This window comes from Heloderma suspectum, chromosome 6 (genome assembly GCF_057233095.1).
Source record: "Heloderma suspectum isolate Gila_16-S chromosome 6, 16-S_ref, whole genome shotgun sequence".
Taxonomy (NCBI): domain Eukaryota; kingdom Metazoa; phylum Chordata; class Lepidosauria; order Squamata; family Helodermatidae; genus Heloderma; species Heloderma suspectum.
Window position 1 is genome coordinate 39,991,341 of NC_139463.1, and position 16,804 is coordinate 40,008,144.

The 16,804-nt window shown below is 46.3% G+C and overlaps 1 protein-coding gene across 3 annotated transcripts in view; it reads right to left on the bottom strand.

Moving 5' to 3' along the window:
- Positions 1-16,804, bottom strand: part of SORBS3 (sorbin and SH3 domain containing 3) — a 96,219-nt gene that overhangs the window by 38,565 nt on the left and 40,850 nt on the right. For all 3 annotated transcript variants that reach the window (XM_084804020.1, XM_084804018.1, XM_084804021.1), the window contains exons 4-6: positions 12,189-12,306; positions 4,631-4,863; positions 3,463-3,526 (exon numbers count right to left, since the gene is read on the bottom strand). In XM_084804020.1, the coding sequence (XP_084660146.1) occupies positions 3,463-3,526; positions 4,631-4,863; positions 12,189-12,306 (415 nt within the window). The remainder of the gene's footprint in view (positions 1-3,462; positions 3,527-4,630; positions 4,864-12,188; positions 12,307-16,804) is intronic.

The following is a 16,804-nucleotide window of genomic DNA, read 5'->3' on the forward strand; positions in this document are numbered from 1 at the left end:
GAACTCTCCATCCTAGTACATGTTAAACAAATTGGGCGTGGGGAGGGGGAGAGAAAAATCTGGCTTGATGTTGAAACCACAGTGTTTGTATTTAGTCTTAAAAGGGAGTATAGAAGGAAACTGCAGACATAGGGCACAATCCTGTGCATGTTTAGACAGCATGGCTGACTAGGGAATGCTGGGAGTTGTAGGACTTTTTTCTGTCTAAACATGCATAGGATTGTGCCCTTAATAGGATTAGGCTCTAGCAGGTGCTATGCAGGTTTCACTTAGAAGAAATGGAGTAGCACTCATAGTCAATAAAAGGGTGGGAAAAGCAGTACTGGGGTACAATCTCAAAAACGATAGAATGATCTCAGTACGAATCCAAGGCAAACCATTCAACATCACAGTAATTCAAGTCTATGCCCCAACCACTGAGGCTGAAGAAGCTTAGGTTGATCGGTTCTATGAAGACCTACAACACCTTCTAGAACTAACACCAAAAAAAGATGTCCTCTTCATCATAGGGGATTGGAATGCTAAAGTAGGAAGTCAAGAAATAACCAAGATAACAGGCAAGCATGGCCTTGGTGTACAAAATGAAGCAGGACAAAGGCTAATAGAGTTTTGCCAAGAGAACACGCTGCTCATAGCAAACACTCTTTTCCAACAGCACAAGAGACGACTCTACACATGGACATCACCACATGGTCAATATCGAAATCAGATTGATTATGTACTTTGCAGCCAAAGATGGAGAAGCTCTATACAGTCAGTAAAAACAAGACCTGGAGCTGACTGTGGCTCAGATCATGAGCTTCTTATTGCAAAATTTTGGCTTAAATTGAAGAACGTAGGGAAAACCACTAAACCATTCAGATATGACCTAAATCATATCACTTATGAATATACAGTGGAGGTGAGGAATAGATTTCAGGGATTAGACCTGATAGACAGAGTGCCTGAGGAACTATGGACGGAGGTCCATAACATTGTTCAGGAGGCAGCAACTAAATCCATCCCAAAGAAAAAGAAATGCAAGAAAGCAAAGTGGCTGTCTGATGAGGCTTTACAAGTAGCTGAGGCAAGAAGGGAAGCGAAAAGCAAAGGAGAAAGGGGAAGATATACCCAACTGAATGCAGACTTCCAGAGAATAGCAAGGAGAGACAAGAAGGCCTTCTTAAATGAACAATGCAAAGAAATCGAGGAAAACAACAGAATGGGAAAGACTAGAGATCTCTTCAAGAAAACTGGAGATATCAAGGGAACGTTTTATGCAAAGACAGGCATGATAAAGGACAAAAAAGGCAGGGACCCAACAGAAGCACATGAGATTAAGAAGAGGTGGAAAGAATACACAGAAGAACTATACAGGAAAGATCTTAATGTCCCTGATAGCCCTGATAGTGCAGTCACTGAACTTGAGCTGGACATCCTAGAGAGTGAAGTCAAGTGGGCCTTAGGAAGCATTACTAACAACAAAGCTAGCGGAGATGACAGCATTCCAGCTGAGCTATTTAAAATCCTAAAAGATGATGCTGTTAAAGTGCTGCACTCAATATGCCAACACATTTGGAACACTCAACAGTGGCCACAAGACTGGAAAAAGTCAGTTTACATTCCAATTCCAAAGAAGGAAAATGCCAAAGAGTGTTCAAACTACCGTACAATTGCGCTCATTTCACATGCCAGCAAGGTTATGCTCAAAATCCTACAAGCTCGGCTTCAGCAGTCTGTGAACCGAGAACTACCGGAAGTACAAGCTGGGTTTCGAAGAGGCAGAGGAACTAGAGATCAAATCGCCAACATTCGCTGCATCATGGAGAAAGCAAGAGAATTCCAGAAAAACGTCTATTTCTGCTTCATTGACTACGCTAAAGCCTTTGATTGTGTGGATCACAACAAACTGTGGCAAATTCTTAAAAAGATGGGAGTACCAGACCACCTTACCTGTCTCCTGAGAAACCTGTATGAGGGTCAAAAAGCAACAGTAAGAACCGGACATGGAACAACCGATTGGTTCAAAATTGGGAAAGGAGTACGACAAGGCTGCATATTGTCGCCCTGATTATTTAACTTATATGCAGAGTACATCATGAGAAATGCCAGGTTGGATGAATCACAGGTCGGAATTAAGATTGCCGGGAGAATGATCAACAACCTCAGATACGCAGATGATACCACCCTAATGGCAGAAAGCGAAGAGGATCTAAGGAGCATCTTGTTGAGGGTGAAAGTGGAGAGTGCAAAAGCTGGTTTGAAACTCAACATTAAAAAAACAAAGATCATGGCATCTGGCCCCCTCACTTCCTGGCATATAGAAGGGGAAGAAATGGAATCAGTGACAGATGTTATTTTCTTGGGCTCCAAGATCACTGCAGACGGTGACTGTAGCCATGAAATTAAAAGACGCTTGCTCCTTGGGAGGAAAGCTATGGCCAACCTAGACAGCATAGTAAGAAGCAGAGACATCACCTTGCCAACAAAGGTCCATATAATCAAAGCTATGGTTTTCCCAGTAGTAATGCATGGCTGTGAGAGCTGGACTCTAAGGAAGGCTGAGCGCCGAAGAATTGATGCTTTCGAACTGTGGTGCTGGAGAAGACTCTTACGAGTCCCCTGGACTGCAAGGAGGTCAAATCAGTCAATCCTCAAGGAAATCAACCCTGAGTGCTCACTGGAAGGACAGATACTGAAGCTGAAGCTCAAATATTTTGGCCACCTAATGCGAAGAGAAAACTCCCTGGAAAAGACCCTGATGCTGGGAAAGATTGAAGGCAAAAGGAGAAAGGGACAGCAGAGGATGAGATGGCTAGATAGCATCTCCGATGCAATGAATATGAACTTGAGCACACTCTGGGAGAGAGTGGAGGACAGGAAGGCCTGGCATGCTATGGTCCATGGGGTCACGAAGAGTCGGACACGACTTAACAACTGAACAGCAACAATGCAGTTTTCAGGTTGCATCTAGGACTGTTGGGACAATGAGACAGGTAATAGCTGATTCCCCCATTTTTAAACATACAAAAGCTAGACCTTACCTGGCTCTGTCTCCAGACCCCCATATTATAATCTGAAGGCTGAGACTGAGCTTGCCTCAAGCCACCAGGTGTGTTCATAGCCAAGCCTCCTTAGCGGCCAGGCCAAAATTACTCCCGCTTGCACTTGTCAAAATTCAGAGCCACATAGCTTGCTATTCCCAAATCCCCAAACAGGCTGCAATTGGCAGCACAGGAAATGACACAATGAGATTTTAACCAGTAGAGGCCGCTCAATAACTATAAGGGAGTGTGCCTTAGAGAATATGTCTCATAGGGGTGAAAATATGTTACCACCACTAGCTCACTGGAGCGAGCTCAGCAGAACTAAAATGTGAACCTTATTTTCAAGGGATAGATTGTGCACTTGATTATAGTTCTAAGGATTATTGATCCAGGTTTTGGGGACTATATTATTATGATGCTCTCAGGGGGACCATACCAGGAAGCTTGCTGTGGATCTGCTGGAACATGCTGCGATACCAGTCCCGGGGGCTGTCCACACTCTGGAACAGAAGCCAGACATGCAAAGTCATTAGCAGGGGAAGAGAGTATGGAAAGAAAGAGGATGTAGGATCAGGATGGGAGTGGTGGGCTGGAAAGAAGGTCACATCTGCAGAGAATTCTGCAATCTTGGTTTTGCATTTTCATGTTATGTAGAAAGTACAAATATTATTAAGAAAAAACAGGGGCTCCTTCTAGTGCAAGGCGACTGCGCATTCAGTCATACACACTGCACAGCCATTGCCACAATGTGCAATGCAGACAGGCAGGTAAATGATGAAGGGTGAAGACCTGGAAGAGACTGGACTGCAGGGATTCCGTCTGACTCTGTAAATACTGTCCACAGAGACACATGCAAAGCATCCATGAAGTGAATTTTGAAGCATCCCTTACATGGGGAACTGGGAGCCAGTTTCTAGAAGATATACTCTCTCCCACTTCCTCGTTCCTTCTCTGGTGCAAATTCCTTTCTCCCTGCCCATGTTGGCTTTTAGCTATGGTTTTGCATTACATGTCTGCCTCAGTGCTCAAATCCTGGTTAAGAAAGGAATGCAGGTTAGCATACGCTGTGGGTTAGAATCAATGCAGCTATATGCTAGATATATGCTAAATCCATGGCTAAGGCTAACAAGGAATGAGAGGGGTCAATCTGCGCTGGAGAGGAGTGGAAAGTGGAAGGAGCACAAATTCCCAGGACTGGCTTCCAACTTGGAAATCACCATTTGTAATAACTCAGCATTACATCTGCACGGGGTCAATGTACTTTCCCTTTTGTAGAACTGCTTTCTACAGTTCTACAAAACTATAACTATCTGTTATAACTATCTGTTTGGCAAAGAAATGCCAAGCTGGGCCATACAGAGGAGATGTTTTTATGCAGACAAACTCATAGAGGCTATTGGGAGCACTCTTTCCTTCAGGTCAGCCACCTACATCATTCCCTTTAAGACAGCATTTGGATGACTTTAAGAGCTTCTCATCCAAATGCATCTCTCATCCAAGAGATTCCTAGCCCAAGTCAGCTTGGATACAAGAAGAAAAAAGAGGGGATGCCAAGAGACGGCATTTCTGTGTTCTGTTTACATCCAATTCATCCAAGGACTCACCGAGCGTGAGGCGATGGGCATCCCAGACTCATCCACTGGCCCAATCCCATCATACTTCACCCAGCGTTTTTCTTTCCTCCTGGCATCTTTCGTCCAGGTGGCTGACCAGCCTGGCTGTGCTGTGCCATTCAAGGCTGGGCTAGTGTCTGAATCAGCTGGGCATGGAACAGGTGCAGCTTGAGATTTTGGCGGTCTAATTTGTTTGGTAGGCCAGGTTGGGTACCAATTATATGCTGCAAAGAGAGATATGGACAGTTTACAGTAGGCCTAGGGAGCCCGCTACACAGGAGGATAAGGCCAGCCAGGCCAGCTTAGAAGAAACCCTGTTATTTACTGGGTCTGAGTCATATTAGTCATGATAGCCAAATAGGATCCCTATGTTTAGAGCTTCGGCTACTGGGTGGTATAGAAATGTGATAGAGAGACAGACAGACAGACAGACAGACAGAGGCTGCAATATACCACTAGCAGCTGCTGGGGATAAAGAATAAGGAAAGGCCATCACCATCCTAGTCTGCTTCAATTTTCCCAGAGGCATGTGGCTGACTGCTCTTAGAAACCGAATGCTAGGTTAGATGAACCTTGGTCTGATCGAACAAAGCAATTCTTGAAAAGTCCTTATGAGCTCTGAGAGCATCCTGCTTTGCGATTCACATCAGAAATCCTGTGCTGAAAGAAGAATGGATCCTGGCCAGAACAAGGGTCAGAGACAGTTCTTCTGGGTATACACCATGTCTTTTCTACACAAAAAGTGTCTTTTCCAGTAGAAAAGATCATCCATTAGCCCCAGACCAGGGCCCAATCTACATGGAAACACATGTGGAAGCATTTTCAACTTTTATCCAGATTGTCATAAAATCGGGTTTGGTCCGTCGGCAGCAGACAAAGCAAGAAAAGCGGGGTATACACCACTTTAAAAACCCACTTTCACAAGTCAGAGCACTTTAAACCCCCTTACTTTGGGATTGGGTGGGTGGAGTCCTGCCAGTTGAAGTGAACATCATTAGCTGCAGAGATGCTGCTCAACGAATGAGAAAGGCTTGTCCCCTGCCCTGTCTGTACTCCCTTGCTGTACTGGCCACCCCCTCTCCTTCCCCTCTGTGTATTCTTTTGTTTTCAGAAAATCACAGTAACACTACTGCGAAATACCGATACTGCAGGCTCCCACTATTGGCTGCCCCCTCTCCTTCCCCTCTGCATATTCTTCATTGTACACTACATATTGTCAATAGGTAAAGCCAGCTATTCATAGAATCATAGAATAGTAGTATAGTAGGGTTGGAAGGGGCCTACAAGGCCATCGAGTCCAACCCCCTGCTCAATGCAGGAATCCAAGTCAGAGCATCCCTGACAAATGGCTGTCCAGCCTCGTCTTGAAGGCCTCCAGTGTGGGAGAGCCCACCACCTCCCCAGGTAATTGGTTCCATTGCCGTATTGCTCTGACACTCAGGAAGTTTTTCCTGATGTTCAGCCGGAATCTGGCTTCCTGTCACTTGAGCCCATTATTCCGTGTCCTGCACTCTGGGATGATCAAGAAGAGATCCTGGCCTTCTTCTCTGTGACAACCTTTCAAGTACTTGAAGAGTGCTATCATATCTCCCCTCAGTCTTCTCTTCTCAAGGCTAAACATGCCCAGTTCTTTCAGTCTCTCTTCATAGGGCTTTGTTTCCAGTCCCCTGATCATCTTTGTTGCCCTCCTTTGAACCCTCTCCAGCTTGTCTGCATCCTTCTTAAAGTGTGGTGCCCAGAACTGGACACAGTACTCCAGATGAGGCCTAACCAGTGCTGAGTAGAGGGGAACTAGTACTTCCCGGGATTTGGAAGCGATGCTTCTATGAATGCAGCCCAAAATAGCATTTGCCTTTTTTGCAGCCACATCACATTGTTGGCTCATATTCAGCTTGTGATCGACGACAATTCCAAGATCCTTCTCGCTCGTAGTGTGGTTGAGCCACGTATCCCCCATCTTGTAACTGTGCATTTGGTTTCTTTTTCCTAGGTGCAGAACTTGGCATTTGTCCCTATTAAATGCCATTCTGTTGTTTTCTGCCCAGCACTCCAGTCTATCCAGATCACTTTGAATTTTGTTTCTGTCTTCCAAAGTATTAGCTATCCCTCCCAATTTTGTGTCATCTGCAAATTTGATCAGCATTCCCTGCACCTCCTCCTCCAAGTCATTAATAAAAATATTGAAGAGCACCGGGCCCAGGACTGAGCCCTGCGGTACCCCACTCGTTACCTCTCCCCAGCTTGAGAAGGTCCCATTGATAAGCACTCTTTGAGTCCGATTCTGTAGCCAACTGTGGATCCACCGGATCGTTGTTTCATCTAGCCCACTTCGAGCTAGTTTGCTCATCAGGATATCATGGGGCACTTTGTCGAAAGCTTTGCTGAAGTCGAGGTATATGATGTCTACAGCATTCCCACAGTCTACAAGGGAGGTGACTTGATCAAAAAATGAGATCAGATTTGTCTGGCAGGACTTGTTTTTGACAAATCCATGTTGGCTTCGAGTAATCACGGCATTGTTGTCAAGGTGCTTCCAGATGGATTGCTTTATGATCTGCTCCAGAATTTTCCCAGGGATTGATGTCAGACTGACTGGTCTGTAGTTCCCAGGTTCCTCCTTTTTACCCTTTTTGAAGATAGGGACAACGTTAGCCCTCCTCCAGTCATCTGGCACTTCCCCGGTCCTCCATGATTTCTCAAAGAGAATAGACAGCGGTTCTGAGAGTTCTTCTGCCAGTACCTTTATGACTCTAGGATGCAGTTCATCTGGCCCTGGAGATTTGAACTCATTCAAAGTAATGAGGTGTTCCTTGACCATATGCCTGTCGATCTCAAGCTGCAATCCTGCCCCTTCAGCCTGTACTTCGCCTTTGCCAGGGGGATCATAGACCCTCTTTTGGGAGAAGACTGAGCCAAAGTAGGAATTGAGCACCTCTGCCTTTTCTTTGTCCTCTGTTATCATTTTGCCATCCTTATTTAATAGCTGAACAACCATTTCTTTCCTCTGCCTTTTACTATGCACGTAGCTGAAGAAAGCCTTTTTGTTGTTTTTAGCATCCCTCGCTAACCTCACCTCGTTCTCCGCTTTAGCCTTCCTGACGCCATCCCTGCAATTCTGTGCTACCTGCCTGTACTCTTCCTTTGTTACTTGGCCTTCTTTCCACTTCCTATATGTGTCCTTTTTTGTTTTCAGGTCATCCCTAAGCTTTTTGTGAAGCCACATTGGCTTCTTCTGTTGTCTTCCACCTTTTCTTCTTGTTGGAATTGTTTGTGATTGTGCCTTGAGAATTTCCTTTTTTAAAAGTTCCCACCCATCTTGGACTCCTTTTCTCGCTAGCATTGCTTGCCATGGGACCTTACTGATCATTGTTCTGAGTTTATTAAAATCAGCTTTCCTAAAATCCAGGGTACGCGTTTGAGTACACTCGGCTTTTGCTTCCCTTAGAACCAAGAACTCAAGTACAACATGGTCGCTTTCCCCCAGAGTTCCTGTAACTGCTACTTTATCCACTAAGTCATCTCTGTTGGTTAGGATCAAGTCAAGGATAGCCGATCCTCTAGTTCCTTCCTCTACTTTCTGTAGGAGGAAGTTATCCGCCACACAAGTCAGGAATTTCCTGGAGGGGCCATGTTTTGCAGAATTTGTCTCCCAACAAATATCGGGGAAATTGAAGTCCCCCATTACTACTACATCATGCTTCCTTAAAACATTGGCTATTTGCTTTTCAAAAGTTTCATCCTTGTCTTCTCCTTGATTGGGTGGCCGGTAGTAGACTCCGACCACCAGGTTCCTTTTATTCTTTGCTCCATTTATTTCAACCCAGATGCTCTCGATGGGGCTACCAAGCTCCTCCTCCTGTATTTCTGTGCAGAGATATGTATTTTTCACATACAGTGCAACCCCGCCTCCCTTTCTGTTCCTCCTGTTCTTTTTGAACAAGTTATATCCTTCAACTGCTGTATTCCAGTCATGAGAGTCATCCCACCAAGTCTCAGTTATACCTATCAAGTCATAATTTCCCTCCTGTATTAAGAGTTCAAGTTCGTTCTGTTTGTTTCCCATACTCTGGGCATTAGTATATAGACATCGAAGACCATGTGCTTCATAGTCTGGCTTTCTTCCTACCTGTGTCTGAAGACTATTATTGGGCGCTATCAGAGCTGTTCTCTCCATTGCAGTGCATGCGCCTACGTCCATTGTTACCCCCAACATTACATCTCCCTTCCCCGTAGGATTCAGTTTAAAGCCCTCCTGATGAAGTTCTTCATGCTGTGGCCAAACACATTCTTCCCAGCCTTTGTGAGGTGCAACCCATCCCTAGCCAACAGCCCATCTTCCAGGAAGTATAGCCCGTGGTCCCAGAATCCAAATCTCTCTCGTCGGCACCACCTTCGTAGCCAGTCATTCACCCGGAGTATTTTTCGTTCCCTTTCTATCCCTCTTCTAACTACTGGAAGGATGGATGAGAAAACTATCTGGGCCCCAAAGTTCTTGAGTTTCCTTCCCAAAGCTTCAAAGTCTGACGTGATCTCTTCGTAGCTCCGCTTGGCGGTATCATTTGTTCCCACATGGATGAGAAGAAAGGGATACCTGTCAGTGGGCTTTATGAGTGCAGGCAACCTTTCAGTCACGTCTCTAATCTGTCCTCCCGGGAGACAACATACCTGGCGAGTCCACGGGTCTTCGCGACATACTTGGGTCTCGATCCCACGCAGCAAGGAGTCTCCCACTACTACCACTCTTCTCTTCTTCTTCTTGTAGGCCTGGGTTTCATCGCCTCTGTTTGACTGACCTTTAGCCTCTTGCTCACTCTCATGCAGGTTCCCCTGTGATTCTTCCTCTGCAGGCTGTCCTCCAGTCTCATCTGCAAGTACCTGGAATCGGTTCCACAGCTCCACCGCTTCCACTGGTGCAGAGTGGCGTCTAGTTCTTCTTCTCCTAACTGTCACCGTTTTCCAAGGAGTATCCTCTACTCCATTTTTCTTCACCTCAGCATTTCCCACTGCCTCATCTTGCTGTTGCTCTTCAAGCTTCTGGTCTGCCCTTTGCTGCTGTAGTTCCCCCATTCTGTCCAAGAACTCTTCGTGTTCTCTTATTCCCCGGAGGGTTGACAGTCGCCGCTCCAGTCCACTTACTTTTTCCTCCAGCAGCGTGATCAACTTGCACTTGTTGCAGGTGTAGGCCATGTTGTTCTCAGGCAAGAAAACAAACATTGCACACACCTTGCAGGTCACCACCACTGGAGAGTCTTGTCCTTCCATAGCCTCTTTTCCCTTTTTGTGTCTAGCTTTGTGATTGTTCTAGACTAGCCTGTGCCTGCTCCTCTACTCAGTAGAGGTTAAAAGCAGAGTCCCACTGGTGTGCAAGTGTGTGTTACAAGACAAATAAATGGAAAAAAGTTAGTTAAAAAAATAAAATAAAATAAATGTTAGGGGCCTCCCCCTTGACCTCCCCTGTCGAACTCCCCTGGCCAACTTCTGTTTGCTCCCCCTGTTCGCTCGCTCTCTGGGAGCTTGCCTGCTTCTGTAGTCCCTGGACCAGCTGGAGCAGCTTGCTCTGCTCTGCTCTGCTCAGCTGGGAGGCGGGAAACAGACTGAAGCTTCCCGCCCAGTCAGCTGCTGGGAGTACTCAGGCCACACCCCTCCAATTCAGTTGGAGCTCTCAGAAGCTCCTGGTGAGCTCACAGCCAGTCAGAAGGATAAAGGGCAGCGCCCTGGGCTTCCTGCAACCCACTTACCTCTTAGCCTCTGTCTCCTTTGTCTCCTTTGTCTCTTCAACCACTGCAACTCCCCTGGCCAACTCCTGTTTGCTCCCCCTGTTCGCTCGCTCTGTTCGCTCGCTCTCTGGGAGCTTGCCTGCTTCTGTAGTCCCTGGACCAGCTGGAGCAGCTTGCTCTGCTCTGCTCTGCTCAGCTGGGAGGCGGGAAACAGACTGAAGCTTCCCGCCCAGTCAGCTGCTGGGAGTACTCAGGCCACACCCCTCCAATTCAGTTGGAGCTCTCAGAAGCTCCTGGTGAGCTCACAGCCAGTCAGAAGGATAAAGGGCAGCGCCCTGGGCTTCCTGCAACCCACTTACCTCTTAGCCTCTGTCTCCTTTGTCTCCTTTGTCTCTTCAACCACTGCAACTCCCCTGGCCAACTCCTGTTTGCTCCCCCTGTTCGCTCGCTCTGTTCGCTCGCTCTCTGGGAGCTTGCCTGCTTCTGTAGTCCCTGGACCAGCTGGAGCAGCTTGCTCTGCTCTGCTCTGCTCAGCTGGGAGGCGGGAAACAGACACTATTCCACTATTGTGAATGAAACAGCAGTACTGTGAATGGGAAAAGGCTTATTGTGAAAGCAGCCCTACTGCAAATGGGGGAGAAAGGGGAATGGGGGGTGGGAAGGGCAGCCCGACTCCTTGACCATGCCACAGCCAGGTCATAGAAATAAACATGCCCAGATTTTAATGTGGGGGGATGGGGCACACTGCAGGGGACTGGGGATTGGCATCATCTGTTGAGAACAACCCCAATGTGCTCTCCCTCTGCATTAAATCGGCCATGTAGATTGGGCCTGGTTCTGTTTCCACTCATGCCAGAGCAGCACTGGACAGATGGGAATTTTGTCCCACCGGATGGTTCATAGAATCATAGAATAGTAGGGTTGGAAGGGGCCTACAAGGCCATCGAGTCCAACCCCATGCTCAGTGCAGGAATCCAAGTCAGAGCATTCCTGGCAGATGGCTGTCCAGCCTCATCTTGAATGCCTCCAGTGTGGGAGAGCCCACCACCTCCCCAGGTAATTGGTTCCATTGTCGTATTGCTCTTACAGTCAGGACGTTTCTCCTGATGTTCAGTCGGAATCTGGCTTCCTGTAACTTGAGCCCATTATTCCATGTCCTGCACAGAAGAAGGGGTGTCAAAACTCAGGCCTACAGGCCATCCTTGTCTACCTGGGGCCTCAATCCAGTCCTCCAGTGTTTCCCAGGTAACCACGCCCCATGCCCTACCCGCTTTCCCCCAACTGTTGATCCTTTGGTGGTTTTCTTGCTTTTGCGTGTTTTTTCCCCCCTTCTAAAAGTCTATCATGCCTCTCCTAAGGCTTAGTTACCAGCAGTATGAGTTTTAAGCTGCATGCTTTATACACACTTACCTGGGAGTAAGTCCCATTGAACGTAACAGGGCTTACCTCTGAGTAGACATGCATAGGATTGCACAGTAAAGGTGAAACATGCTGGTATTTTTTTGCAGTTGGGCCCTGCCCTTTGCCTTTGGTCCTGCACACACAGACCGCTGAAATGCGGCCCTCGAGAGGTGCTCTGAAACTGAATTTCTGCGAAAGGAACATTCTGCCCTCTGCGAAAGGAACATTCGTTGAAACACCAGGAGCTGTCAACTCCTCTGCTAATGGGAGGGACCATGGAGACAGATTTGCTTTGGAAGTTGGGTCTAGTTTTAAACAAACAGCTTCAGGCAAATGAACAATAGGAAGATATGGAAGCAAAAGGCTGCAAGGTGTTGCACTCTTCTTGCCAAGGAGAATCTATTATCTCCCCCATTCTTGGCTGGAATTACCTGAGTTCCATTGGGTTGTTTTCTGTGGCTGGGACATTCCATTGTGCACAGTGCGGGGTGTTGTGTCATGGAACTCAAAATTCAGGGTATTAGAACCGCAGTTACGAATCACAGGTACCTTCATGGGGGGATACAACAACACAGTCGGTTAGTATTGTACAGCTCCTCTCTTTCATTATATCTCATTCTTAAAAGTGGAAGCATATTTCGATTGCTCAACTCTATATTGCAGGAACAGTTCTAACCAAAATGCATATCCTATAGAAATATGACCCTTGGAAGGTTCATTGTACCATATATCAATCAGATGTCTCATCTTGGAGTGGTGAAACATGTCTACTCATTTGGGGGCTGTCTTCTGTACAACAGAGCAATAGGATTTGGGTTGCATTTCTCCTCTCTAGTTCTCTTTTTTTCTGACTGGTCTGTATCTGAATAGCTTAAATAAAATTATTATTAGGAAATAAATCTAAATTCATGATTTATCCAGTCCAAGTCGGGTTTAACTGCAACAACAACAACAAGGAGCCAGAACATCAGAACTAATATTGATACCATGGATATATACATAGAGATAGATATTTGTATCTGAAGTTGTGCCAGTTTGCAAGTGAATAATAAAATATTTTGACCTGTACTTCACTGAGGAACCTGGCACCCAATGGGTATATTCTGGAATATAAGACATTGCGAATAATTTTGATTTGGTTTATTGTATTTTGCATTAAACTGAACCTACCCGTACACTACGTTCAGCATCTAAGGCCCTCCTCTGAGTGCCTCCTCCGAGGGAAGCTTGGAAGGCAGCAATGAGGGGGAGGGCCTTCTCAGTGGTGGCTCCCCATCTGTGGAACGAGCTCCCCGACGAGGTCCGTCTGGCACCAACATTATTATCTTTTCGGGGCCAGGTTAAGACCTATCTCTTTTCCCAGGCATTTGCCAGCGCATGATGAGTTTTAATCGGTCCTGGATGTGTCTTTAGTTATGACTGACAGCTCAAATTTTTAGTTACATGTTGTTTGTATATATTTTTTGTGTGCTTTTATGTAAATGGCTTTTAAACTTTGCATATTGTATTTAATGTTTTAACTGCTGTAAACCGCCCAGAGAGCTTCAGCTATGGGGCAGTATAGAAATGGAATAAATAAATAAATACATATATACATACAACTACTGTTGGACAAAACACTTTGAGGGCCCTTTTTAAGGCAGAAAGGCAGCACAGGACTTAAGAAGTAATCACAGTGGCCACCTCAGAGATGGTTGCCTTAGTTGTGAGACTGGTAGCATAGAACAACTCCCTGGGATTGTTAAAAGTGGCATGAATGGACAGACAGACGAGGGTACAAAGCCATCTACCTCAGTCTATGCCATTCAGGGCTGGCATCAAGCATAGGCATGGTTGGGCACCTGCCGAGGGCCCACACCCCAGCAGGGGCCCACTCACTGACAAGATCCGCTGGAGTTGCGCCTCCTCTTCACCATTGCAACCTGCTTCTTCAGCTGCCTCCTGTTCTGGCCCAGACAACAGTGGTGTTGAGAAGGAGGCACAGCAGATGCCCTTGCCTCCTTGCTCCCTGGCTCTCTGCCTGCCAAGCAAGCAAGTGGTAGCAATGATGAGAGAGAGGAGGAGGCGCAAGAGCAGCTGGAGAGAATGGTGGTGAAAAGGTCGTCTCACTGAGCGAGGGGGCCCATGGAGGGTGTCTTGCCCCAGGGCCCTCAAAAGCTGGAGACGGCACTGATGCCGTTGTCAACAAAATGGCATCCCCAGTGGCATCATGTGAGAAAACCTTGCAATATTTCAATCCCGGTCGCAATGGGCAGGTCAATATACAACCCGCCCCACCTCCACCCTCCATCCCAGAAACACAATTCATTATCACAGTCATCAGAACTAACTAACCAACCTCCTCTTCTTTAGGCGGACAGTCCAGGTCATACAGGCTTAAAACAATTCTGCTGCCCAAAGCCCCATTGTGGGGTAAAAAAATGGGGAAGTATGGCAGCTGTACATGAACCAAAAAGAAGAGGAAACCACTAGTTGCATGGGTATTAATTGATTATGCTGTTGCCTTCTGTTGCCTTGGGATCTAAAACACTTTCCTATATCCTCCTTATTTTATAAAGCAAGCTGTTATTACAAGTCTATTAAAACAATTCAACATTAAAAAATACATTAACGTTACCTGAGCCAGTTTGTCCAGGCAGAAGCACTTCTTAAACAGTCTTACATGTGATCTGCCAATGTCAGCTTCCCTCACAGGACAAATAGCAGCTTCAGTGGGGTGATTTTCATTGGGACCATGCCACAGACTGAATCCTGATTCAGAATTCAGTGGGCCCCCTCCCACCCTGCTTTTTATTTTTTTAAACACAGATCCATGAAATGAATTCACCCATTTCTCACAGTATCTAGTTTGGTCCTGATAAACGCAGGGGTGGGCAACTTGTGGCCCTCCAGATGTTTTGGCCTACAACTCCCATGATCCCTTACCACTGGCTATGCTGGCTAGGGTTGATGGGACTTGTAGGCCAGAACATCTGGAGGGTCACAAGTTGCCCACTCCTGTGATAAAGTAACTTGGGAGATAGCCCCAAAGAAACTTATATAACCCTAGGTAAAATGGACAAACAGCACATTTGCCTATATTTTGTTGTTTATTCGTTCAGTCGCTTCCAATTCTTCATGACTTCATGGACCAGCCCACGCCAGAGCTTCCTGTCGGCTGTCACCACCCCCAGTTCCCCCAAGGTTGAGTCCATTTGCCTATATACTTACCACATAAAGAGAAAAACACCTGTAAAGGGTTAATTCCCTATGCTTTCCAAGGTATTCTCCCACACACACAAACACACACTGTCTTTTATGAAGCACCTGTCTTCTTTCTCAGGTAAATATGCCCTTTGGCCTTTCTGTGTAGGGTTACATGTTTCCTGCCTCACAAGTTACTTTATCTGATAATGCATGAAGGCCAATCTCCATGTTATACAGAGTTCCATGTAACCTTATCACCAACTTTTCTTTGGAACTGACAAGCAGCCACTGGACACTGCAATCAGGAGCTGAGGAAGGCTAGGCAGGCGGGCAGGCAGAGGCCAAACTGGATGTCATGTGCAATTAACTTGCACATTTTGCTGTCTGAATAGCATTCTGTAAACAGGGAACCTGAGCAGCATAGAGGCTTCGCCACACTCTCACCCCAATCCAAATAGCAATTTATTTTTTCTTAGCGGGGTGGGTGGGTAATTCTCATTAGGCCCATGGTAGAAAAGGAAGAGTTAAATTCTTCCTCCCTACCTTCTGCAGTTCCGCTGCTGCTGAAACTCTCCCCCCCCCCCGCCCCTGGGGCTGCTATTTACAAAACAAAAATGTACACATTTAAGTCCATTCACACGATTAATGTCAAGTCTAGTTTTGCCCTGAAACCTTCTCCTGCTGACTGTTTTCCTCTCAACATTTATTTATTTTATTATTACACTCATATCCCACTTCTCCTCCTCCAAGGAACCTAAGGTGGCTTACATAATACCTCTCCTCTCCATTTTATTCTCACAACAACCTTGTGGGGTAGGTTAGGCTGAGAGTCTGTGACTGGCCCAAAATAATCCAGTGAGCTTCATGGCTGAGTGGGAACTTGAACCCGGATCTCCTGAGTCCTAGCCCAACACTCTAACCACTACACCAAATTGTCCCCTCATGCTGTTTTTCTCCCCTCATAGGGAAAAATACAGGGGCTTGTGTCTTTTTACCTATGGAGGTGTGTGTGTGGGAGGGGGGGAAGCTGGGATACACAAGAGACAACATTATGGGGGTGGGTAGGAAACCTGGGGTGGGGATGGGAATGGACTGGAGCAGAGTGTCTGGAACCCCAAACAGAAGCATTCAACACTGCAAGGTTTTGTTGCAGGGGCCAACTTGTATATACTAGCTAGAAACTAATTATTTGAGTGTGGATCCTTATGTAGCTAAAATGGCACCATCCATGCACAAGAGGAAAGTATCAACGAGCTTGGGGAGCCCTGACATTTGCAGAAGTACAAAACATCTTTAAGGAAAAAAAAACCTAAGGAGGCAAAAAAACAAACCCAAAACAGGCCAATGAGGACTGAGTATGCTCGGTGGGTACAGAAAGGTGACCAGCTGTTGGGTGGAGAAAACTGGAGCAGAAGGGGAATGTAATGCGCTATCCTGAAAAAGGGCATGGCTCAGCTGGCTGGCATCCTGACCAGGAACACTCCACACTGTAACATTTTGTTGCAAGGTCCATTTGTTTTCAGTATATATTTCTTTATATACATTTGTTTTCTAGTAGCCCCAATATAAGAGTCTCTTGACTCTAAATCGATTGAACTTTAATAAACTGATGGGGCCATACTAGACAAGATGGAGATCAGTGATTGGATCTCTAGTCTCTTTAAATTTTGTAAAATAACAGCCACTGGGCAGGGTGAGGGGTGCATGGAGGTGACTCAGATCTAGCAGTGGAGGATTTTTTTTTTTTAAGCCTTCACTGTTTTTCAAATGGAAATACTTTCGCCAAGCTACTGCCTTGTCAGGGAAAATTGACATGGGCTTCAGCAGGAGTATAGCATCTCAGATCCAAATCCAGCCCTCC